We start from the raw sequence: 27386 nt of genomic DNA on the forward strand, positions 1-27386 counted from the left end.
TCCGACTCTGTGTGACCCCACAGATGGCAGCCCACCAGGCTCCCCTCTCCCTGGGATTCTCCAGGCAAGAACACTGGAGTGGCTTGCCATTTCCTTCTCCAATGCACGAAAGTGAAAAGTGAAAGTGAAGTCGCTCAGTCGTATATGACTCTTAGCGACCCCATGGACTGCAGCCTACCAGGCTCCTCCATCCATGGGGTTTTCCAGGCAAGAGTATTGGAGAGAGGTGCCGGGTTCCTAAAAAGGTTAAACCAGGCACATCCTGTCTGATTACATGCTCCTCCTCTGTTGATGCTTTCTGCTCTGGGATATCTGACCCAAAATATTTACCCCCAAACTAGTCAGAGCTGATCTATAAAACTCCCTATGTGAAGACTATATTGGCCAATGTGTATTTTACTGAGAGGTTCTGTCCAGTGAACAGCCAGAAGCGTGAAGACCAGAATGCTTAGGAAACAGTTTTTTGTGGCACCATTGAGCTTTTCATTTCACTTTCACTTAAACTCTGCCTGTTTGCCAGTAGGGGGCGTCTTCTAAAGCAACACTACAATCTGACACTAGAAAACCAGACTCAGAAAACCCAGCTCCTGCATCCCTAATTGTTGCTATTGTTTAGTCGTTAAGTCGTGTCAACTCTTTTGCAACCCTATGGACTGTAGCCCGCCAGACTCCTCTGTCCATGGGATTTCCCAAGCAAGAATCCTGAAGTGGGTTGCCATTTCCTCCTACAGGAGATCTTCCCAACTCAAGGATCAAACTCTTGTCTCCTGCACTGGTAGGCAGATTCTTTACCACTGAGCTACCTGGGAAGCCCTAATACTTAATTTAAATAGATAAAGACAGATTTATGAAATAAAGACAAAGGATCAGAGATATATTAAAATGAATTTTTACTGTGACATTCTAATGCCAGAAACGTCTATTGCCAGCTCAAATCTTGTATTGTATATATAACATAGACCATGAACCAGGTGGTGTGCAAGGATCTGACAATATATTATTAATAAGTAGCATTGTTGCTATTATTCAGCTCTCACTATATGTCAAGCACTGTACTGGGTGATCCACATGCATTTTGTTACATGATTTAATCTTCTCAAAAACTCCATGAGATAGGCATTCTGCAGATGTTCTGAAGTTCTAAAAGTTCCAGGCATGGGGGAAAGAATAAGCTAAGAATGGAAATGGGAATCACATTTGGTAACATGGAATACTTTTCTGTGGCAAGTGTAGAAAAAAAAAAAAAAAAAAGGGACAATCTGGGTGGGACTTCCCTGGTGGCTCTGTGGTAGAGAACCCACCAGCCAATGCATGGGATGTGGGCTTGATCCTTGGGTCGGTAAGATCCCTTGGAGAAGGAAATGGCAACCCACTCCAGTATTCTTGTCTGGGAAATTCCATGGACAGAAGAACTTGGCAGGTAGAGTCTATGGACTTTTGAAGAGTTGGACATGACTTAGCAACTAAACAACAACAAGCTGGGGTGATTAATCCGAAAAGTTGTGGTGTTATTTTACAAGGAAATGGTACTGCGTATGGCATGCACTGGAACAATGAGCAAAAGCTGAGTTTCTCTGTGTGTGATTGTGCAAAGAGAAAATCTTTTAAATCATGTTTCTGTTGAACCTCTACTATGAACCAGATAATGTAACTGGGATTTACTATATTATCATTTGGAGGTGGGAGACAGCGGATTGAAAACTGGAGTTGGGGACCAGTTAGAAGACAATTATAATGGTCACATCACTTGGTTGTAGAGATCCTGTAAACTGAGTGTCTGTTCTTCTCCTACGTATGGTTCCTGAAGTGCATTTCCCTTTTGACTTAAAGTTCTGGGGGTAAATGTACTAATCACTAAACAGAGCTCTCAAATTATTGCTCTCCTCACCTAAAGGTCAGGAGAATCTTCACAGCTGTCCGATGATCCTCATCTGGATTCAGCACAAGGCTTTACAAGAAATTCTAATCTCTCTGCAGATGCATTTCACTCATTGAGAGTGTGTGAAATTTTCTTGCTTACCCTGAGATAGAGTCTTCTGAGCTAAATGACCAGTAGCGTTTTAGGAGAAATTATATTTTTTCCTGGTCACATCATAGCGCCTTGGTACAAAAAGCAGAGATGACTTGTTTTTCTTTTTCCTGAAGAAAAAATGTGTTTAATTATTTTGTTGCCTTTCTTCTCTGAAAACAAACAAACAAACAAGATGTCATGCTGCCTTAAATTCTTAGTGACATTCAAAGTAGTTCAGGAGGGATTTTGCTGACAGTAATATGAGCTTCATACAGCTCTGCTTCCCCAGGAGGATGATAAAATGATATCCAACTACCAAAGAATGTGTATGCCTCTACGGTTAAAGTTCTCTTTCTGTGGTTTTATAAACACCTGCACAAATTACTTTTCTATCCCACTAACATATATGGAGTATATGCAAATAAAGAAATTGAATATAGAAACCATTCTTTTCATTAAAGTGCATAAAAAATACCACTGTAAGTAACACAGGATTATAATTGTCTGGCTAAAAGCTCTCAAGAGCCCAGCACACTGGGGACACTTCTTCATGTATCTAGGAGAGAATACTCTTAGAACAGGACAATAGAGTGAAATGATTTCATTTCATGGGGCTTCCCCTTCATCACCTTGTGTGATTGCTCTCCAAGTCTCAAACATAATTCATTTTCTAGTGCAAGGACAGTGTGAGGGAGAGAGATCTCGGGATCAAGGTTTTCATAGTCACCTAGTACTTCATACACGTTAGGGCCAGTTTTCACCAGGTCAATGTGTTGGGGTATTTGCAGCGGCCATAGTGGCTCACACACTAATCCCAATTTAAGGCAGAAAGGATGAAGCCATGGTACTCATACAGGTGTGTACTGCTATGTGGAACAGAAACCACTACTCTTTGCAATGACCGCCCCCCCCACCCCCCGCCCACACATGCCCCCAAGTCATTCTAAAGGGTGTTGATGACTGAAGTCTTCCCAGGGACTGTAGGAAGGGAGAAGACTGAAGCCACATTAGATCTAAACTAGACGTATGTGTGTCAGTCTCAGGAGCAGCCCCTGCATTGCTTCCCGAGTGAAAAAGGCCTTTCAATCATCCAAGGCTACCTATCTCCAAAGCCAAATTTCAGAGTTTGGTTTGTAAAAAAAAAATCTGTGCATGTGTAGGTAAGATTGGCTTTCTTTCTCAGATAACAATAAAAATAACATCTCCTCTTCATGATTCTCTCTCATGTGCCTGCCTTGTGCTAGGCACCTGGTACACATTAACTTGCTTTTTATTGTCACGTGACAAGGAATGTGTCATCAGTTCTGTTAATATGAAGAAATAGGCTCAGGTATGTTAAGTGGCTTTTCCAAAGCTACAAGGTTAGCAGTCATAATAATAGTACCATAACTAACAGTAAAATAATTTTAAAAAAAAGAATGAATGTCTACTGTGCCACACTGTGCTAAACCGTTTCACTGAATTAACTCATTTAGTTTTTACAAATCTAGGATGAACATTTTATTAGAATCTATCTTCTACTGATGAAAGATTGGAATTTCTTCAAAAGGTAGGCATGTGCTAGTGTCTGGCTTTTGTTTGTTCTATAGTCCTTTTCATTGATTTTACCAATTTTTCTGCTCAAGAGTGGACCCCTGACCCAGACATGGCCCGTTGGAGGATTCTATCCCCAAGTTACAACAGTTGGCTCAGGAATTAACCTATATCCCAAAATGACACAGTGAGGGCTATCCCAGGGACTTGAGCTGGAATTATGGGAAAGAAGTGCACCCTTGTTTTACATGAATATTTATCTTGATAATGCAAGCTTAGGGTGGCCAGGGAAATATTTGTTATGAAAGCTCAACATTCAGAAAATGAAGATCATGGCATCTGGTCCTATCACTTCATGAGAAATAGATGGGGAAACAGTGGAAACAGTGTCAGACTTTATTTTGGGGGGCTCCAAAATTACTACAGATGGTGAGTGCAGCCATGAAATTAAAAGACACTTACTCCTTGGAAGGAAAGTTATGACCAACCTAGACAGCATATTAAAAAGCAGAGACATTACTTTGCCAACAAAAGTCCATCTAGTCAAGGCTATGCTTTTTCCAGTGGTCATGTATGGATGTGAGAGTTGGACTGTGAAGAAAGCCGAGCACCGAAGAACCGATGCTTTTGAACTGTGGTGTTGGAGAAGACTCTTAAGGGTCCCTTGGACTGCAAGGAGATCCAAACAGTCCATTCTAAAGGAGATCAATCCTGGGATTTCTTTGGAAGGAATGATGCTAAAGCTGAAGCTCCAGTACTTTGGCCACCTCATGTGAAGAGTTGACTCATTGGAAAAGACTCTGATTCTGGGAGGGACTGGGGACAGGAGGAGAAGGGGACGACAGAAGATGAGATGGCTGGATGGCATCACCAACTTGATGGACATGAGTTTGGGTAAATTCTGGGAGTTGGTATAGACAGGGAGGTCTGGCATGCTGTGATTCATGGAGTCACAGATTTGAACACGACTGAGAGACGGAACTGAGCTGAGGGAGTATTTACCTGAGGAATAAGAGGAAAGCAGAACAATAAAAAACATAGAGAATATTTCCTGAAGCTAGAATAATTCTTTCTGTGGAATTTGTCTTCAATTGAATGTCTTTCACTTTCCGCCAGTGAAACATTATATGTCAAAGAAATGGACACAAAGAATGAAAGGCAGATTATAGACCTTAAGATGTGGGATTGGATCACTAGGAGTGATGAGAAGCAAGGAGAATTCTCTCAGCCCTGATTGGGCAACTGACCATCATCACTTTAAATTGTTCCCCTCGAATCTTGATGCAGACCATTTCCTACTAAAGACTGAATTTTAAGAGACCTGATAGAAAAATAGCAGGATGCTGGGGAGTTTGTAATTTTCTGATAGTTCTTAGAAAACTGCTTAAAAAAAAAAACCAACAAAATCTGTACTGATGGACAGATGAGAAAGAAGAAAATACGATCTTATTATGAGAATATGAGAGGCCTTTTTCAGCCAGTATGAAGTAATCCAAGGTAACTGAGATTCAAAAATATATGCCCCATGAATAGTTGGAAAAGATCAATTTTCTGCTCAATCAGTTTTTCATTTCAATCAATTAAAATAAAGGCAGAGAAAGAAGCAGCTCCATGTATTAGCTTCTTACTGTTGCTATAACAAATTATCACAGATGTAATAGCTAAAGACAGTACAAATTTATTCTCTTTTGGTTCTGGATGTTGGAAGTCTAAATCAAGGGTTGTTTTCCTTTCAAGGCTTTGTATTCCATTTCCCTGCCCATTTCAGCCTTTAGAGACTATCCATGTTTCTTAGCTCATGATCCCTTCCTTTTATAACTCCAGCCTTTTGCTTTCCTGTCACCTTCTTATGTTTGTGTGCTAAGTCACTTCAGTTGTGTGTGACTCTTTGCAACCCTATAGACTATAGCTCTCCAGGCTCCTCTGTCCATGGGATTCTCCAGGCCAGAATACTGGAGTGAGTTGCCAGGCCCTCCTCCAGGGGATCTTCCTGACCCAGGGATTGAACCCACATCTCTGATGTCACCTGCATGGCAGGTGGGTTCTTTACCAACAGTGCCACCTGAGAAGCCCCTAAGCCTGTGTCATCTAACATTGCCTTCATTTTAGCAGACTCTTGTGATTATTACATTGGATTCAATCTGATAACCCAGGATAATCTCCTTATCTCAGGATCCTTAATTTAATTTAATTTAATTTAATTTAATCACCTCTGCAAAGTCTGTAAGGTAACAATTCACAGAGTATGGGAATTAGGGCTTGGACACAAGTAAGGGGTGGTCATCATCCATCCTATTGCACTCAGCTGGAGATCTTATGGAACCTAGAAAAAAATTTCACCTAAACACCTCCTAATAGTCACCGTTTCCTTGGAACTGAGAGAGAAAAGTTACCTGTGACATTGTTTAAATCTTCAGACTGAAACAAGTATCAATACAAAGCCAATTCTGGACTTTCTAATGCAATGGTCTGCTAAATTCACAAAGTTGAAGATTCTTTGAATTGAATTTCTGAAATCTGCAACCTGAACATGGGTGATTTGTACACCTGCTCAGGATTACAAAAGAGCAGAGCTAGGATTTCATGGGAGGTCATTTGATGCCCAGAGTCCATCCTCTTGATCACTGCAGGGGTAGCTGATGATAATGTTCATTAGCCCTTAATTTGAGTGCTATGCTGTGTATAGTCGTCACTCAGTCATGTCTGACTGTTTGTGACCCCATGGACTGTAACCCGCCAGGCTCCACTGTCCATGGGGACTCTCTAGGCCAGGATACTGGAGTGGGTTGCCATGTGGTCCTCCAGGGAATCTTCCTAACCCAGGGATCAAACCCAGGTCTCCCGAGTTGCAGGTGGATTCTTTACCATCTGAGCCACAAAGGAAGCCTCCTTATTTACAATTCTTGGTTGGTGCTCTCCCTCCTCACCCCCACCCTGCCTGCCTTCGTCACAGGGATTTACTTTGTGGCTTCTTTGTTCAGGGATACACTCTCCTCTAATCCTCACCAAATTCCTAGCCTGTTTCTTCTGGTACTTAAAAAAAGTGATAAACAGTGACTCACTGGGAAGACCAGCCCCAGATTCTATGGCTGCAAAGATATGTATCTTTCCTGGGATATAAAAAAGACTTTAATAGTTAACCATCCCCTTCCAACCTGACCCACCACCCAGACTGGAAAACATGCTCTTAGTCAGACACAGTTGAAGTTTCATATTTTGTTACTTTAAATTCTTAAACCTCAAGTACCACCCATGACTTCTTGGCTGCCTGGAAGACACCATCCTTTACTATAAGACCTTCAGTTCAATTCAGTTCAGTTGCTCAGTTGTGTCCGACTCTTTGCGACCCCATGAATCGCAGCACGCCAGGCCTCCCTGTCCATCACCAGCTCCCAGAGTTCACTCAGATTCACGTCCATCGAGTCAGTGATGCCATCCAGCCATCCATCCTCTGTCGTCCCCTTCTCCTCCTGCCCCCAATCCCTCCCAGCATCAGAGTCTTTTCCAGTGAGTCAACTCTTCACATGAGGTGGCCATAGTACTGGAATTTCAGCTTTAGCATCATTCCTTCCAAAAGAAATCCCAGTTGCCCAAATAAACAGCTGATGCTTCACAGTAGCTGGACATGACATCTTCGCATGAGGATGGCACAAGATGGTCACGTAACCTAATTTATGCTAGGTAGTAGACAATTGTTTTTTGAAGTGAGATATGTGATTACTGATTTATTTTATGATGTTATGATACTTTGTACTTCCGTAACAGTTCACGTTAGCTGGGTTGTCCCTTCAATCTGGAATATTGGTCCCTTAAGTGAACCAAATTAGGTTATCCTATCTCCTTAGCTGGACCTAATATAGCCTTAACATTAATCATTTGGCATTTGACAAGTGAAATGTGGGTATTCACATAAAGTAATTTTGATATGTTTTACATTCCCATGCGAAGATTCTTTCATTATCACATTTCATTATATATTTCAGAATGGTTACATTTATATGACATCCTTTACTAAGAATAAGTAAAGAAGAAAATACTCCAGTAAATTCTTTTTTAAAAAGTCATGTTTACATATGTTTTCTAAGAGTCTCCTTTCTCAGGAAAAAAATACAGATGCAAAAGATAATTTGACCATATTTTTAAACTCAAAATGGGTGATTTTGCTCTATGAAGTATACAGAATTGCTTTAGGCTTTGTTCTGACTAACATGCTGGAAAAGTATCTTTTATACATCTCTTTTGAGAAACCATATAGACTTACTTTGGAAAAGCGTTATAGAAAAAAGTGTACATGGAAAAATCTCACAAGTACTTGAAACAAAAATATATTTTTCTGATTCTTAGATCAGCCGTGAAATTGGTATATTGATGTTAATTGAGGCTTGACATAATCATACTATATTCTGACTGAAGTGAATTTATTTTTCTTCACTAGTTTGTAGTTATAATCTGTTCAGCTGTGGCCTAGACCAAGCAGACTTTACTTATTACAATATATGCACAATCTAATAAAGCAATGTTGGATATACTAGGATTAAAGGGGAAAGAGAGGTAAGTCAGTTAAAATACTTGGAAATGATGCTAATAAAAACATTTGATTTTTCAAAAAAATAAAAAAGTCATGTTTCATGCAGTGAGGATTATGCAATAGTATTTCAATTGAGAATCCTTAATGTAAATTCTAACACACTTTAAAAATCATAGGTTGTTACAAACAATGGTGACAGCATGCGTCTTGTATAAAATACTCTACATTTTATTTGGTAGTTAGATTTGTCTTGGAGCTAAATGTTTCTTCTGTTGCCAACTTCTTGTAGGAAAACTTACACGTTACCAAACATTTTAGCTTCTGTTTTATAGAGGCGAACACACTGGTTAGCTGAGGCTGATAGAACTCTAGATCATTTTTCTATATTTATAAATCTAAAATAATTCTAATGCCAGAAGAATTAAACACAAGGTTTAGAAAATACATAATCCTTGGCCCCTAAATTTTAATCCCCATAAAAACTAAGCTATAAGTTGCAAGTTGTTACAAGATCATTGAAATCTAAGAGTAAGAGAGAGAGAGAGACCAAAATCTGCTGTGTTCCTGAACTGAAGTGCTTAGCAGTCTCAGAACTGACAGACAGAGACAAAACTTTATGGCTAATGTGAGCAGTTCTTTATTTCTGTGTTTACTGCTGGGAATTTGGTTGAATTAGTACTGCCCTTCAGGATCTCACAATCTAATATGAACCCACATACTCCTAGCGTTAGGTCTTAATCTCTGCGTCCCCTCATCTGATTCCCCTAATATTTTCTTCTTGCCCTAGATTCTGGACTGTTCTAAATTAGTGAGGGTGGGCAAACCTGGTCCTGAAGCTCTGGACTCTGATTCTTGAATTAAGAGACTAGCTCTGTCATACCTGGTGGGAGAAAATTCCCTGATCCTCCCAACCCTATCCTCAGCACCTGGGTGTCTGTCTCAGGAAGGTCTTGATACTACTTCAGGTCATCTGTTGCCCTTTCCAGGCTAGAGCTGCTTCTGCAGCCTTGGCAGTTAATTCATCAAGTTGGTGGAGCCCAGTGGTGGAGCTCTTAGCGGCCCAAGGAAACATCAGCACCCAGACCAGAGATGGTTCTGAGCTTCATCTAAGTTCCAAACTCTCAACAGTAGGTTTACTTGAGCTGTGTGACCTTGAGCAAGTTTCTTAATCTCTCTGTGCTGAATTTTTCTGTTCTGCATAATGAGGCTAAAAATAGTACCTCCCTTACAGAGCTGTTTTGAAGATCAAATGTGTTACTATTTGTGAAGCAGTTGAACAGTGCCCGCCGTATAATAAATGCTATGTGAAAGTTTGTAAATAAAAATATTAAAAAAAAATGAAGAGCATTAGAATATGCCATCCCAAAATATGTCTCTTTGACATAAGTATTATTTTGAGCTAATTATTTTTGAGAAGTAACAGACACTGGAGAAGCTCAAAAAATAGAATGCTATCTTTTGTAAGGGAAATTGGCACTTTTAAAGATCTCCCTTTGTAGAGGTGTCTCTATACCAGGAGAAGAATGACTCTAAATCACAACAGACTCTTTGTCAATGGAGAAGGCAGCCACTTCAATCTGCACAACAAACCATACCCCTTTTCATTGTGCCTTTCCAGGCCTCCCTGCTCCACCTCCGGCACACACCTTTCTCTCTTTCGACTTCCTCTGGAGATGGCAATTAAGGGAGTGATTTAGGTCATCTTAGGGACTAACTTGGTCTCCCGGGGTCTCCCACATGTCTTCATGATCATCATTGACGTGTGCACAGTCGTGTCTGACTCTTTGTGACCCTGTGGACTGTAGCCCACCAGGCTCCTCTGTCCATGGGATTCTCCAGGCAAGAATACTGGACTGGGTTGCCATTTCCTCTTCCAGGAGATCTTCCCGAACCAGGGATCAAACCCATGTCTCCTGTGTCTCTGCACTGGCAGGCAGATTCTTTACCACTGAACCACCTGGGAAGCCCATATGAGGCATTATTGTTAAAAGGCTTCCCAGGTGGCACAGTGGTAAAGAATCTGTCTGCCAATGTAGGAGATGCAAGAAACACCAGGTCCATCCCTGGGTTGGGAAGATGCCCTGGACTAGGAAATGGTAATCCACTCCAGTATTCTTGCCTGGGAAATCCTATGGAGAGAGGACCCTGGTGAGCTACACACACAGCACATACATTGTTAAAGTAATCAAACAAGGTGGCCCTTGGACTAATGCGGGTCTAGTGTCTGGTGGCCTACATAAGCAAACCAAAGTAAAAGCGTGTAAATGCTTCAAGCTTACAAGATCAAAATGTTAAGGACAACCAGTCACAAATAGCCAAATAGGTGTGAAGCTATGAAAGTGTGAAGATGTTAGTTGCTCAGTTGTGTCCAACTCTGCGACCCCATGAAATGTAGCCTGCTACTCTTCTCTGTCCGTGGAATTGCTATATGGCTCAGGAAACTCAAACAGGGGCTCTGTATCAACCTAGAGGGGTGGGGTGGGGAGGGAGATGGGAGGGAGTTTCAAAAGGAAGGGGATATATGTATCAGTTCAGTTCAGTTCAGTCGCTCAGTCGTGTCCGACTCTTCGCACCCCATGAATCACAGCACCCAGGCCTCCCTGTCCATCACCAACTCCCGGAGTTCACTCAGACTAACGTCCATCAAGTCAGTGATGCCATCCAGCCATCTCATCCTCTGTTTTTCCCTTCTCCTCCTGCCCCCAATCCCTCCCAGCATCTATGGCTGATTCATTTTGAGGTTTGACAGAAAACAGCAAAATTCTGTAAAGCAATTATCCTTCAATAAAAAAAAAAATTAATTAAAAAAAATACTGGAGTGGGTATCCATTCTTTCTCCAAAGGATCTTCCCAAACCAGGGATTGAACCCAGGTCTCCTGCATTGCAGGCAGATAATTTACTATCTGAGCCACCAATCAATAATTTCCTTACTTCCCTTCTGCCTTTTCTCTGTAAAAGTCTCCACGTTTCCTGTCCTGTGGAGTGCTCCTAGCCACTTCCAGTTCAATTAGAATTGGAACGTTACTCAATTAGAATTTATTTTTGCTCAGAAAAACCTCTTAAAAATTTTAAAATGCCTCAATTTACTTTTTAACAAGATATTTAAACCTCTATTCCCTTTTCTTATGAATCTATCTTTTATTACAGATAGATTAATTTGATAGATTACTTGATCTCAGAGGGAAATTTATTTTCCACCTGAACAGAAACAAATAATCAGTGTGTTAGACAGAAAGCAGCTGGAAATGACAAGGGAGAGAATTCTAAAATCTCAGAGATGTCTGCCAAGTATATGGGAGAAAGGGATGAGACCAGAGTGCCTTGTACTTGTCATCCTTGATGTAAATGCTAATGGGCTTAGCCCTAGATACAGTTTTAAAGGTGAATTACCCTCTAACCTCTGTTCTTCTTCCCTTTAGAAAAGATCCAAAATGTATCCTCTAGGGAGTAACATTTATTCATTTCCTCAATGGTAGTTTTTTCTTTATTGAATACCCACTTATTTCAAGGAAGATGCTGCATGTTGGGGACACATGTAAAGAAGTTAACCATGGTCCCTGTCCAGATAAAGCTCAGATTCTACTTGGTGAAAGAGACATTAAGCAGATAATTGTGCAATTACTTATTTAATCACAACTGTGAAGAGCATTCTGAAGGACAAGATAATGTGTAACAGGAGTCCCATTTTAATCCTGTGGGTCAGGAAAAGTGACTTTAAAGAAATAGCATTTCAACTGAGAGTTGAGCACTTAGAGCAGCCGGTTAGGCCAGAGGTTTTGCCTTGAGGAAGAGAAGGGCATTCCAAACTGAGGGAGGAGCATGAACAAAGGCTCTGGAATTATTTTGCACTAGATGAAATTCAACAAAGAAGAATTAACATAAAAATGGTGCAAATGAACTTATTTATGAAACAGAAATAGAGTTACAGATGTAGAAAACAAGTTTATGGTTACCAGGAGGGAAAGCAGGAAGGGAAAAATTGGGAGATTGGGATTCAAATTTACACACTACCATATATAAAATAGGCAACCCTGTTGGCTCAGAAGGTAAAGAATCTGCCTGCAATGCCGGAGACCCAGGTTCGATGTCTGGGTTGGGAAGATCTCCTGGAGGAGGGCATGGCAACCCACTCCAGTATTCTTGCCTGAAGAACTCCATGGACAGAGGAGACTGGCCCGTTATAGTCCCTGAGGTTGCAAAGAATTGGACATGACTAAGCAACTGGCTTTTCACATATAAAATAGATAACTAATAAAGACCTACTGTATAGCACTGGAAACTCTATTCAATACCCTGTAATGGTCTATATGGGGAAAGAATCTAAAAAAGAGTGGATTTACTTATATTGATTCACTTTGATGTACAGCAGAAACTAGCACAACATTGTAAATCAACTACTCTCCAATAAAAATTAAAAATAAAGCACCATGATGGAATTAAAACAATAATAAAAATAAGAACAGATGATTGTCTACAAGAAATCCACACACAAACTAAGAATTAATATTTTACTTTAAGAAAGGAGGAGTGGTAGGGGACAAATGTTTTATATAATCACCTGTTTCCCCCAAGGGTAGACAGTGTTGGTATCTTCTCATTTTACAAGCATCATGCAACATCAGTAGGGGATATTGCAAGTAATTCTGATTGGGGAAAGGGAAAATTTCACGGAGGCAATTATTCTAGGGTTTTACAGGATGAATTGAGCTATTATAGAAGTGAATAAACTAAAATAAGAAGCTATAGACCAACTAAATTACTCTGAAATGTAAAAATTTTGATATTAGCAAAATGGCAGAATTTGTGTTTGTTTTTTCTTAGGTCTATTTCTGTGGGTTCCTGAAAGCATACTGTGGAATCTGCTGCCAGAGTGATGTACAATAAAGTTGCCTTGTTTACATGTTTTTGATAAGCTGTTTTTATTCTTTAAAAAATAAGAAATGATGCCATTGTCCTTTACAAAATAGCTGAGGTTTTACTTGAGCAAAATCTGTTTGGAAATGTTAAGCTGGTTACACAGAACTAATATGCCTCAAGGTGGTCATTCTCTCTGGATTAAAGCTGTGGAACAATTGTGGCTCCTGTTACAAGGAAAATGACAAAGGACCATTATGAAAAGGGACAAAAATCTCTGTTCCCAGAGGGGGACTGACAAGCTGAAAGTCCCCCTCTACATGCCAACACAAAAGCCTGATTGCCTCGGATTGTTTGCTTATGTAAATCAAAAGACTGCCATTAATTCTGCAAGTGGAACTGCTGAGCAACAAACAAGGTGGTGATTGGCTGGACTCTTGCTCGTGGATTGGTGCAAATCTGACAAATTCTGTTACTTTTGTTCTACTCTCTATCTGGATATCTTTAGGAAAAGAAGCTTGTTTTTATGCACTAAAGTAAGTAATTTGTGTTCTTAGAGTAGGAGTTGGATTTGAAGGCAAGAGAACTTATCAAGGATCAAGGATCTTCCCCAAAGCTCTCTCCGACTGGGACTCAACTGTACATTATGACAGACGTACCAGTGACATTCAGTCAGGTGGAGTGTAACGGGGATACACCCCCTGAAAACGGTCAACAAAAGATTACTAAAATCATAGAAGAAGCCAGTGACGTGGATGGCACCCCACCATACTGCACGGTAGAACCTAGACTTGATGTACCCACAGAAAGAAATCAAGAGAAAAGTGAAAAATTACAAGAGGACATACTGCTCAGCTCATCCATGGATGAGAAGATTCTAAAAGGTAAAGCATTTTCCTTCTCTCTAATTTGCTTTGATTTGATTTGTGAACTCATTCAGGAGTCTTTGGATAAACTGTTATGAAGGAGTAAATGGCACATCCTTCCACTCTTGTCCTTGTCCAAATGTGGCCCCTTATCCTGTTGGGGCTTCAGAGCATAAGGACTAAACCTCTGCCTTGGGTCAAATCCAAGCTCATTTGTTTGAGAGTTCTGTCATCCTGGACAACTTTCCTGGCCTCCTGAAGCATTAGTTGTCTCATTAGAAGAAGGCAGATAATAGTACTGATAGTTGTAGAGTTATTGTGAAAATTATTGTTTGCTAAATGTTAACTTCTGTTATTTATCATTATATGGGCAGCTCCATTATTGTCTGGTTAAAAGAAATTCATAAATTCAATTTTTCTTTCTAAATCTATCTGAAAGTATCAGAATTCATGGTACTATACCTTATACAGACATTAAAGAAAAGATTATCATTATGTTTACAAGTAAAGAACTCAGTGAAGAAATGAGTTCGAAGAGTGAAATAGTTATTTTAGTGACCACAAAAAATAATCTACCTCATCAGGGTCTAAATTGGTAATTTATTTATCTTAAACTACTTAAATGGTAAAATATTTCTCTTATGGGGTTTTTTCCTCCAGAAAAACCAGAAGAGAAGCTCTATGTTGTTCATAAGGCTATCACAGATCTTTCTCTCCAAGAAACAAGTGTTGATGAAATGGCATTGAGAGAAGGTAAGAAGAACTTCCATTTTGTACACAGAAATTGTTTGACTGGATATGGAGGGCAGTTTTTGCATGGGATGTTGTGTGAGTGTGGTATTAAAAAAGGAATCCAGAAGTCATTTTGAAGTCATGCTGTTTTAGGCAGAAAAGGGAGTCTGGACTTATCTGTGGGTTCTACCTTAGAAAGCATTATAGACTCTTCAAGACTGAAACTGCATGGATCTGTATAATTGCATGGCACACTTTGACTTGATGATATGACATCTGCATCTTAATAAATTAGTCAACAGTATCAACCTTTCCTTTTGATTTAGCGTCTTCAAGTCTGTGTTAGGCACCTTGCAAATTGCAAATGTTTCAAAAATTGATTTATCCTAAAAGTTTACCATTGGCACACAGTTTAAAATAATCTTATAAATTTATTTGATCTATAGGAAAATTCTAGGCCTCTGAGGTAAGTACAAAATGGTTACCTAATTCTTGTCAAAGAAATCTTCCGAGTGATGAAGTTAATTCTAATTGTGTCCTTTCAGAAAATGCCTGAGTAAAAAGACCATGGATTTTTACATAATTATATTATTTTACAAATAAACTCAAGAGTCTAAGAGACACAAAGTGTTTCAGACTTCTAAGGAAACACTTACATTCAAATAATTTCCAAATAAAGGGCAAGATAAAAATCTATTAATTAATTATTCATATCATCTCTTGCAGGCATAAATATCTTATCTCAAAATTGAAACCAGCTTGGTAGACCTAAGTGACTTAGTTTATTTAGGACCTTAACAAGCAAAACATTGAAGAATTATTGATTGAAATATTAGAACACCATATAAAATAGTAGATGCCAAGGTTGTTAGCAGTTTCCTGAGTTTGTCCACCTTGTCTGGACACCTCTCAGTCTGTCTGCTGACTGCATACAGTGGTCCACTGCATAGTCCCTCATGGAATCATGTCATAAGCCGCAGTCATTGTCATGTTCTTACATTATCACAGTTAATTTATTAAGACCTAAACCCTATGAAATGAACTAAATAATCTCTTGCCCTAACCCTTCTGCTGCCAATGAGCAAGCAAACTCTCAAAGACAGAGATCTCAACTTTTATCTAGAGTCCCTTTCAAGTTTCTGACCAGAAGGTCAGCTGGAGACAATAGTTCTCTAAGATCTTTCATTTTCTTTAAATAAAGAATAAAAGCAGTCTTGATTTTTAAAAGTGGGTAGTCTCAGGGTGAATTTTTCCCTGCATGAATCCTTTTGTGTTTGGTGGAACATATGTTTCTGCTGTAGGGTTAGAAGGACACATTTTGGTATCTTTTATTTTCACAGTGGCAAACAGCTAAAAAGTCTCTGGAGCAAATACTCTTGGGTTGAAAACTAGGAAAATGTTAAAAATACTGAGAAAAATACTATACTTTAAAGACAGAAGTAATTTCACACATGACAACTCTATGCCCGAGTCATGAATAAGAGACAAAAGATCAGTTTCTTTGGTTCTTGTGAAAAAAAGAAAACCAAACAAGATTATAGTAAACATTATAATGTGTATTTATAATGTAAAGAATACTGACTGGATGCCAGTGGCCTGATAGGAGCTGTGCACAAGTAATGACGAGTGATGATCCATCTTTACTTCTATCTGTTTGTTTAACTTTACAATTATAGTTGGGAAAATAAAATGAAAAGAGAATGAAAAATCTTCGATGGAAATGGACTTGTTAACATCTTTCCGTGAAAATAGGAAGCTGTGGAGGAGAAAGGCAAACAGAAACAGTGCCTCTCGTTTTATTTAAAGACTCTACTATTCTTGTCTGGGCAATCCCATGGACAGAGGAGCCTGGCGGGCTACAGTCCATGGGGTTGTAAAGGAATTGGACATGACTTAGCAAATAAACAACAATGGTGTTGAAAGAGAATAGTAAACATAACCTTGAGTCAGGCACACTGCAGGCTGAAGCTTCTCACTGAAGTCCTTTAGGGGTGAAAGCTCTGAAAACAATCTCTACACTCTCCTTATTAATTGGTTTTTGCATGCTCAATAAATGTTATTGAGGATATGCTGATAGGATCTGTTTGAAAAGTGAAAATTGCAGTGAATTAAATGAGCCTTTTTAAAGTCACTACATACTACCAAACCACTTGAGTCAATTAGTTGTCCGCTGAGGATGTGTCTAAAACAGTAGGCTAATCTAGCATTAGCTAGATATGACCTCAGTGTGATTTTTAAATCTTGACTCGCTAGCAGTCAGTGGCAGATCCTAGACTATACTGTGTGTCCTTTGGTGGACTTGGTGCCTTGATTAGCCCAACGCCTGTCTCTTGGCCATCTGTGGTTACCTGCTCCTTCTCTACACCTTGCTATTTTAGGACAGCTCTGAGAAGCATGGTGGCAAATACTGAATTTGCTATTCTGAGTGAGAACAGTCATTGGCAGTCATTATTTCATTATTTTTACTGTTGGAAGGAAGTCTTTTTTCACTGTGAGATATTTTTCTAATTTTCTTTGAGAAATATCCATGTGTGTTTAGGAAACAGGTCCCTGTGTGTGTATGTGTGTGTGTATGTTTTAACATATTCATATACCCAGTCATGATAAGCTAGACAGGATTTTAAAAAGTGTCTCATGGAATACCAGTCTCACTATATTCAGTCGCTAGTTGTTGTTCAGTTGCTAAGTTGTGTCTGACACACCAGGCTCCTCCATTAGCTCCCCGAGTTTGCTCGCATTCATGACCATTGAACCAATAATGCTGTCTAACCATCTCATCCTCTGCCAATCCATTCTCCTTTTGCCTTCAATCTTTCCCAGCACCAGGGTCTTTTCCAATGAGACAGCTCTTAGGATCAGGTAGCCAAAGGACTGGAGCTTCAGCTTTAGCAACAGTCCTTCCAAAGAATATCCAGGGTTGATTTCCTTTAGGACTGACTGGTTTGATCACCTTGCAACAGTCATCCATAACAAAAATTTCCATAGTAAAATGAGGTTGGGTTGCTGGATCCTAATATTCATTAGCATTTTAAAGGTTCAGATAAATTCTGAGGAAGCTTACTTGTGTTTAATGCAGTGTTTTCTGAGATAATTTGATGGGGTAGCCTGTTCCATTGTGTAAAACGTATTAATAACCCACAGAACAATATATCATAAAATATATGCTGGAAAATGGTTGTACAGAAATATAATCTGGAGAATATGTGGGTATTTTGAAATCTCTACACATATCAACTACCAATTGATTTTACTACAGGGCATCAGTGGGAGAAGATTCCTTTGAGCAGCAGCAACCAAGAAATAAGCAGACAAAAGGAAAGTATTTCTGAACAACCTCTAGAGGAGAGAGAAGATGAGGAGCTGGAGAACACAGCTCTTCAGGCAACTGAAATTGAATGGTTAGGATTTCAGAAACCTAGCCAGGTTGATGCCTCACATTCTAAGCAGGATGAAGAGCAAGAGGTTTGGGATGAAGAAATTAATAACGATGATGATGATGATTGCAAAGATGATGAAGATGAAGTTCGCGTGATAGAATTTAAGAAAAAAAATGAAGAGGATACTCAATTAAAAGAGGAGGGTGATGCAAGTGAGGACTCCCCACTGAGTAGCCCCAGTTCCCAACCTGTCACACCTGATGAGCAGCCGACCTTCGGGAAGAAGGGTGATTTCTCCAGAAATGCTTATTCAAGATACAATACGATATCCTATAGGAAAATCAGAAAGGGGAACACCAAGCAAAGAATCGATGAATTCGAGTCTATGATAAACTAACTGGAACTGAGACATTCTCATGTCCACTAAAGCAAAAGCTAATTCGGTTTTCCTGATATATATCTTTGTTGCCTTATATGAGTTGTTGCCTTTAAAGAAGTGGAAGCTGAATCTCTGTTTCACTGTAGAGTAATGTGGAAATAACCCTAGCAAAAATTCAGTCTGGTAATCTCAAGTCAAAAAGCTTTAGGCTCGTTCTTGGACATTTGTTTTTTAAAACTTCACTAATATAGCCTTAGGTGCTAATCACTAAACAGCAAGCACCACCAGGAAATCCAACATTTATAAAAGTTTGCCTTTAAAAGTAGCAATGCTGGGAAATGTAGTCATCAAATGAAAGAGTACTATTTGAAATAAAATGTAGTTCTTTTTTGTGTCTTTCTTCCTGAACATTGAGGGGGATAGAAAGTCTGGTATCAAATCTCTCTTTATTTAAGACGTGATTTTATAGACTCTGGCAATAAACTTTCCAGAATACTTTGCCTTTCTTATTACCTTCAGATTTTAAGTTGTTTCTTTTGGTATCTATGGAGTGAAATTCTGTTTAGGTTGCCTTCCTAGGTGTTACCATTCACTAAATTTTCTCACTAGAGGGGCTGAGCAATTGTCAGTCAGGAAAATTCTGTTTACTAAACGTTGGCTTTATGCTCTCAAGATGAATTAAACCCATTGTGAGATTGCTGGAAGGAGGGGTTGGAAGATTTGTGGGCAATTGACTAGTTATATCAGATAGTTTATTTCTGAAACTGAAAACAAAATCTTGTCTAGCACAGTTAAAGTCATTAAACATGAAAATGACAGCTTTAGCACAATTTTAAGAAAATACCCCTCTCTATTACTACACTTTCTCTTATTAACAGAATCTCAGAATAATTTTCTTTCCTTAGAAACCTGAGACAACTCTAGTCATAACTGTACTAGTTACTATGAAAATGGAAATAATTATCTTAGAATATTTTCAAAGTAGAGTGTGAGTGTGTATTTTTAGTGAGAAAGCTCTGATGGTTGTTGGGAATATATAATTTACTGGACCTCAGCCCAAATCAAGATGCTTAAAACTGTGCTTGTGAAGCTTCACTCAAACCAATGTGTCAAATAATGTATTGAATATTTATGAAAAGGGAGAATCTATATTTATATTTTTAGATCCATAATTTTTCATTTCATGCTTCTATATATATTACCCTCAACTTTCTGTCACCACAGATAAAGACATTTTTTTGGCCCTGGGAATAAAAAGACAATTCCTTATTGTCTGAATGTAATACAGTCTTCATTGTACTATTCAACCCTTTGTTTACTTATTTTCATTTTGTGAAAAACCCTGGGTTAGTCCTTCTCAGATTATTGCTTATTTATGTGTAACAAATCCCACACATTCTAAAGGCACTTTCTTTAATTCTCTATTGTCATATAATATGTTTCCATAGTATCATACACTATTATTTAGTGTTTATGAGACTCAATTTTGAATTTTTCTTTTTGTTTTTTTCCAAGCAGATACTTTATAACCTGACCATATCAAAGTCTGTCATGCTTAGTCTATAGAATCTATACATTTTATTCTCAACAATGTAAGTGTTCAGAATAAAGTCAGGAAAATCAGGTCTTTATTGATAAATTTAAGTAGAAGATTGATGCACTAGGACAGTTACCTGTTTATTTAGTGCCTTTAAATCTTTTTACCTGGACAACCTATTTTCTTTTTTGGATTACTGGTGACCCCTATAATTTTCTACTTAACTTCAAAGCACAGTATTGTATTATCCACCACAGGACAGGACCAATTGTTAACCTACAATCAACATAGCCTGCATTTTGAATTATTTCAGCAGAGGTGGCAACTTCCAGTGGAACTTGAGTGAGGTGTGTGGTCTGTGGTTATTCGATGTGGCCAATCAACTATCTCTGATTGGGCTCCAAAATATAGCAACCCTGGCCCTTTTAGCTTTGTGATATCTTATCAGATGATTAACCAGCTATGAAAGATTTCAACAAGACTATTGCAGGGTATGTTCAATGAGTAAATGCTTAATGCTCACGGAGGAGGCAACGTAGTTGCAGAGCATTAAACTATCATTTGGCATCAGTGCTCATTGCCCCGTGCTGCCATGTTGCTGTATACCCCAGAATTAAGGAACCAGAAGCACATAACAGTGATAGGTGGCTCTGTGATTCTTTCTAGCTTAGGAAAGACAACGGTCTGGTTCCAATTGTAGCGGGTGGGTCTTTGACATTTGAAAAGCATATAGGACACATTAAGAATACAAATTGGGAGCGACATGTGAAGGCTTACTGCCTTTGGGATCCAAGGTTCAGGGATGGAAGAAGGACTCTGGTAGCTGGTAGGAGGGAGAACTGATTTATTATGAAAATGCTGATATTCCTTGCCTGACTTTTTATCTTCCTTAGATGCTGGGTGAACAGGAAGTAATAACAGCTCTATTTCTCTGTCAATATAAAACTTACCCTTCATATAATGCTACCTTTAAAGACACAGCATGTACATCAGACTCTATCGATCTACCTATTAACAGTTTAAACGAAGAACTTCTGTGTTTGCTTGTTCTCAATAAAAGTTTGTATCCTTGTTTTTTTGGTGTCTAGATTTTACTTTCTGTAGTTGCCTTTTAAAAGTTAGAAGGACCCTTGCACATCAGTAGCTATTAAGACCATCAATAAATGCTTTTTCAAAAATCAAGAGAACACCTTATTTTAACTCATTTGCATTATTTATTTCAAAAAGGTCTTAAAATACTTGTATATGAAATTGCAAAAACAATTTCTGATGGGTAGATATGTAATGTTCATGAAACACTTCTATTATTTTTACAGGAATTGAACTATTGTTTTAGATGCATCTTAATTCCAACAACTTGAAACATATATATATATCTTTGTAGTCTCTAAGGTAAAACATTGCTGTAAACTATGCTGACATTTTTATAGTAATTGTTTTATGTATTTACATGGTGTAGTACTTTTGGAACATTTTCAAATGGAGAATGGGCATTTAAGTTTTTCAAAATGATAAGAAAACATTTAAAATAAGTAATAATAGAGAATTATAGAAAAAGAAGAAACACCAGCATATCATAAAGAAGAAATATGTCTGACCATATGAGAAAGGCACTACTTCTTTTAAAGCCTAAACTTTCACTGCTCCATAAAATTAAGAGGGCTATAAAAAGTAATGTCAAAAGTATAGCAAACATTTGCTAATATTATAGAACATCAGACAGTAACATAATAAATATGAATGCCAAAATGTGTGAAGAACACAAGGTAAGTAGAACATCCAATCAGCATAAACACATGGGTAGTAATGAGCAGTGGAAATCACCCAAATATATGCAAAACTATAAAATCAAAGAGCTTTGTGATTAACTACCAGTTTGAAAGAGTTTTGGATATGATTTTAAAAGGTAATTGAACTTTTACTTAGAAACTTAGGTAATCAATAACAAAATTCACTAATTTAACCTTTGCCTTCTCTTTTTCTATGCCCACCTCTTATAGCTAATATGCATAAAACTAGGAACATTCCATACAGTAGTCATGTACGGATGTGAGAGTTGGACTATAAAGAAAGCTGAGCACTGAAGAATTGATGCTTTTGAACTGTGGTGTTGGAGAAGACTCTTGAGAGTTCCTTGCACTTGAAGGAGATCCAACAAGTCCAACCTAAAGGAAATCAGTCCTGAATATTCACTGGAAGGACTGATGCTGAAGCTGAAACTCCAATACTTTGGCCTCCTGATGTGCCGAACTGACTTGTAGGAAAAGACCCTGATGCTGGGAAATATTGAAAGCAGGAGGAGAAGGGGACGACAGAGGATGAGAAGGTTGAATGACATCACTGACTCAATGGACTTGAGTTTGAGCAAGCTCTGGGAGTTGATGATGGGCAGAGAAGCTTGGCGTGCTGCAGTCCATGGGGTCGCAAAGAGTCGGACATGGTTGAGCCACTGAACTGAGCAACATTCAGGCAGTTGTTTGAAGGAGAATTAAGACATATGTATAAACCTAAACTGAATAACAAGGATCCTGATAATTTAGTTTGTTTACTCCTCACATCTGGAAAATAATAGCCAGAGTAAAAGTCCATATGAGATTCTTTCGTACAGAAGGCCAGATGCAGACAAAGCTGTGTACTTGAAAGAGACTTAAAAATATCCCAAACATTTAAAAATGTTTCTTTATTTGTAGAAACTCTTGGTTTTACTTTCTGTCAATTCAAAGTATAAAATATAGAAGCATCAGTTCAGTTCAGTTCAGTCGCTCAGTCGTGTCCGACTCTTTGCGACCCCATGAATCATAACATGCCAGGCCTCCCTGTCCATCACCAACTCCTGGAGTTTACCCAAACTCATGTCCATTGAGTTGCGATACCATCTAGCCATCTCATCCTCTGTTGTCTCCTTCTCCTCCTACCGCCAATCCCTCCCAGCATCAGAGCCTTTTCCAGTGAGTCAACTCTTCACTTGAGGTGGCCAAAGTATTGGAATTTTAGCTTCAGCATCAGTTCATCCAATGAACACCAAGGACTGATCTCCTTTAGAATGGACTGGTTGGATCTCCTTGCAGTCTAAGGGACTCTCGAGTCTTCTCTGACACCACAGTTCAAAAGCATCAGTTCTTCAGTGCTCAGCTTTCTTCACAGTCCAACTCTCACATCCATACATGACCACTGGAAAAACCATAACCTTGACTAGACAGACCTTTGTTGGCAAAGTAATGTCTCTGCTTTTCAATATGCTATCTAGGTTGGCCATAACTTTCCTTCCAAGGAGTAAGTGACTTTTAATTTCATGGCTGCAGTCATTATCTGCAGTGATTTTGGAGGCCCCCCCCCAAAATAAAGTCTGACACTGTTTCCACTGTTTCCCCATCTATTTCCCATGAAGTGATGGGACCAGATGCCATGATCTTTGTTTTCTGAATGTTGAGCTTTAAGCCAACTTTTTCACTCTCCACTTTCACTTTCATCAAGAGGCTTTTTAGTTCCTCTTCACTTTCTGCCATAAGGGTGGTGCCTTCTGCATGTCTGAGGTTATTGATATTTCTCCCAGCAATCTTGATTCCAGCTTGTGCTTCTTCCAGCCCAGCGTTTCTCATGATGTACTCTGCATATAAGTTCTATAAGCAGGGTGACAATATACAGCCTTGAGGTACTCCTTTTCCTATTTGAAACCAGTCTGTTGTTCCATGTCTAGTTCTAACTGTTGCTTCCTGACCTGCATATAGGTTTCTCAAGAGGCAGGTCAGGTGGTCTGATATACCCATCTCTTTCAGAATTTTCCATTTTCTTTTGATCCACCCAGTCAAAGGCTTTGGCATAGTCAATAAAGCAGAAATAGATGTTTTTCTGGAACTCTCTTGCTTTTTCCATGATCCAGCGGATGTTGGCAATTTGATCCCTGGTTCCTCAGCCTTTTCTAAAACCAGCTTGAACGTCAGGAAGTTCACAGTTCATGTATTGTTGAAGTCTGGCTTGGAGAATTTTGGGCATTACTTTACTAGCGTGTGAGATGAGTGCAATTGTGCAGTAGTTTGAGCATTCTTTGACATTGCCTTTCTTTGGGATTGGAATGAAAACTGACCTTTTCCAGTCTTGTGGCCACTGCTGATTTTTCCAAATTTGCTGGCATATTGAGTTCAGCACTTTCACAGCATCATCTTTCAGGATTTGAAATAGCTCAACTGGAATTCCATCACCTCCACTAGCTTTGTTCATAGTGATGCTTTCTAAGGCCCACTTGACTTCACATTCCAGGATGTCTGGCTCTAGATAAGTGATCACACCATCATGATTATCTGGTTTGTGAAGATCTTTTTTTGTACAGTTCTTCTGTGTATTCTTGCAGCCATATATATATATATATATATATATATATATATATATATATGTTTTAGTTTCAATATCTACTATAAAGACTTTATATAGATATTTAGGACCAATATCCTTGACTGGGAAAAATCCATCCATCAATAACAAAATAGGAAAGCCTCATTTTCAAAGAAATTATTTGTTACTACTTATTCGATGGCAAACGTCATTAGAAACTCAGTATATTAGAAGTTGCTCTATTTGTTGGAAAATAAGAATTTTGTGTTTTTGGAAAGCAAGACTCACATAAACTTTCAAAGAGACCCAAATCATAGTGATAGCTGCCAGTTGACTCTTCAGGTTGAAAGCAGGGGCATTAAATCTACTTAGTGTAATGGTATTTTTTCCCCTTATTTTAGACACAAATACCAGAAACACTGAAATTCCATCCTTTCAACTTCACCAGGAGTTAGATATTTTTGATGTTGTTCCGTTGTTAAGTCATGTTCGATTCTTTAAGACCCCATGGACTGCAGCATGTCAGGCTCCCCTGTCCTTCACTATCACTAGTTTACTCAGAGTCATGTCCATTGAGTTGATGATGCTATCTAACCATCTCATCCTCTGTTATCCCCTTTTCCTTTTGCATCCAATCTTTCCTAGCTTCAGGGTCTTTTCCAACGAGTTGGCTCTTTGCATCAGGTGGCCAAAGGTTTGGAGATACTCTTTTACATGATTTGTTCAAGCTGTCTGTGGAATGACTATTTGTCCAAAATAAATATTTATGTATATAAGCTGTAGTTAGTGTCCTTTTCTCATGTCAAGGTATCTTGGCTTCTAGCAATTGTTGAATACACTCATGCAAAGGTTTCTATAAAAGCACTTTGGTGACAATCTACACAGTGAAGTGAAAGTTACAAGACTTGGTTTTTGTCTTAAATTTAAGGACTCTGATTTTCCACTTCCTACCTGCACTCAAATTAAGCAATCTGTCAGCTTTGATTAATGGTTAAGGGAACAAAGAGTTGGTAATATCATTCACAGAGAAGCAATCTCTCTATGTCCACTTCTCTCTCTCATACTTGCTCTAGGAAATGGAAAGGAATAAGTCTTGCATGAAGTCAGGAGATAAGACCACTGAGAAATGTGTGTATAACTATCCTTAAGCCTATACTTCAGTTGTTTAACAGTAAGGAGTGAAGCCTCTATTTCCTGTTGGTTCAACATCCAAAAAGATTTGATCAAAATGTCACATCAAATCACCAAAAATCATATCTCATCATCAAAAAGACTCTGTACCATAGGATTTTAACTGAGCCCACCTAGGTTGCCTGCCCTACTTATAAAAGAAGAAATAGGAAGAAAAAGAGAAGAAGAAGAAAAAGAAGGAGAAGAGGTAGAGGAAAAAGAGGAAAAAGAATTTAAAAAATCATAGAAGAATGATTTTGTGAAAGAGGCTCACTTTTTTTTTTTTTGAGCCTGATAGAATGGAATCTGGATTTTAACTCTTTCTAGTGTGATGCCTTTAGACAATCCCTCTCAATCATCCTTGTCTGCATAATGAGGAGAAGGAGACTCACCTTATTGAGTTGTGCAGACTGAGATGAGGCACAAACAATGCCTAGCACATAGTAGATACTCAAGGTAATTAGTCCCATCTCTTTTCTCTTTACTTCTTGTAATTTCCTTGTTTTTATTCAAGATAGTGGACTTTCTTTTGAGATGGAATTTGTTTTCTATGTTTGAATGTGGAAGATAAAGATATTAAAACAAAAACTGTACCATCTGGTGTACCTCAACTCCCTTCTCTTGCATAGTAGCCTCTTGAAAATCATTCTAAGCCATCCATAAAATCAAGATTGACTGGGAAAATTGAATTCCTACACTATAACTGGTCTATTTTCCCCTTTACAATCTTAAAGGTTATTATTCTAAAGGAAATATGCTTTATTATTCAAGAAAGTATTTCCAAATTAGTTGAAAGCTAATGACACTTTATGATCATGGTGCATGGTAGTTTTTGCCCTTGTGAATGACAGTTGATTGAATATCAACAAGCAGAACTGAGCAAAGTTGATGCTGGTGATAAAACACAGTTGTACCAACAACAGCTGTGTCATCCTTCAAGAGAGTAGCGGTTGAAAATGAGAAAAGAGCTGTGCAAACTGGAAGGCTCAGAAGTACTCAAATGGTTTGGTAAATTAGGTTTTGAGCGAATAAGACCTGTAAAATATTATCAACTATGCTTGTGTTCAAGGTAATAAGATGCATATATATTTTTCTAGGAAAAGGTAATAAATAGCTTAAGCTAATCCAGGGAAAACTCTATAAAGGCCCTAAGAACAGAACCCCTTATTGAAGAACTCAGGGCTGATAAAGACCCTAATATGTCTCATCCAAGAGTTTACCATTAGAAGTACCAGAATATCTAGAGGCATTTATACCTTTATTACAGTCTTCAGAAAACAAAAATTGAGAGCACATTGCTTAAAAGAACATTGGTAGTAGTTTTCACAATTAGTCAATACTCTTTTAAGGGAGGTCCATATGATTTCTAACTATTGATTATTGCCTTGCTTCTTAGAATAAGTGGGAAAAACATGGTAAAAGCTGTTTTAAAAATTCTACCCAAGAACAAACATGTGATGTATGAAAATAGTTCTTTGCTATACTGACAATATGGATTCAAATACAGCTTCACGTAATAAGTATGTCAAGGCAAAGCCAGGAGGAGAATACACCAAACAGGTCACAGAGGGTTCTATTGAGCAAAAACATTTGAATTTCTTCAGCTGGTATATCCAAAGATAAACCTATCCAAAACATAACTCATCTTTTTCTGAATAGAGCTGACAATTTTGGTGGAAACTGTTTTTGAATAAAAAGAGATTCATTAGACTGGCAGAAAACCTTTCAACATTTTTTCACTCACACAAAGAATTGCATAGGGCATCCAGCACACTGAGTTTGGTCAGCAACTCAATTAGTCCTTTGGCAACTAACTTATGTTTTATCCCCTACATGGCACTCTTTTGAAAAGAATTATCTCATTTTCTAGTCATTTTCTCATCTCATCTGAAATATCAATTATTTACATAAAATATCTTAAATATGATACAAATGTTCAAAACTATTTCCCCTTCCAGTTCATAGTTATTGCTCTGCTTTTGTGTAATTAATTGGGAATTAAAATTAAAGTTTTAATAGGAAATCAGAACTAAGGACACCAAGTTTCACTGTCAACTCAATTGCACAGG

General features: G+C 38.5%; 1 protein-coding gene across 2 annotated transcripts in view; it reads left to right on the top strand.

The window, feature by feature from the left end:
• ERMN (ermin) overlaps positions 1 to 20892 on the top strand; it is a 67301-nt gene extending 46409 nt beyond the window's left edge. Inside the window, exons 3-5 of one of the 2 annotated variants that reach the window (XM_069574377.1) lie at positions 12895 to 13811; positions 14454 to 14546; positions 17782 to 20892. In XM_069574377.1, the coding sequence (XP_069430478.1) occupies positions 13574 to 13811; positions 14454 to 14546; positions 17782 to 18299 (849 nt within the window). In that variant the 5' untranslated portion in view covers positions 12895 to 13573 and the 3' untranslated portion in view covers positions 18300 to 20892. The remainder of the gene's footprint in view (positions 1 to 12894; positions 13812 to 14453; positions 14547 to 17781) is intronic. The other variant, XM_069574378.1, reaches the window with a different exon arrangement.
• Positions 20893 to 27386: the final 6494 nt, after the last annotated feature.

This window comes from Ovis canadensis, chromosome 2, assembly GCF_042477335.2.
Source record: "Ovis canadensis isolate MfBH-ARS-UI-01 breed Bighorn chromosome 2, ARS-UI_OviCan_v2, whole genome shotgun sequence".
In the NCBI taxonomy this organism is placed as follows: Eukaryota; Metazoa; Chordata; class Mammalia; order Artiodactyla; family Bovidae; genus Ovis; species Ovis canadensis.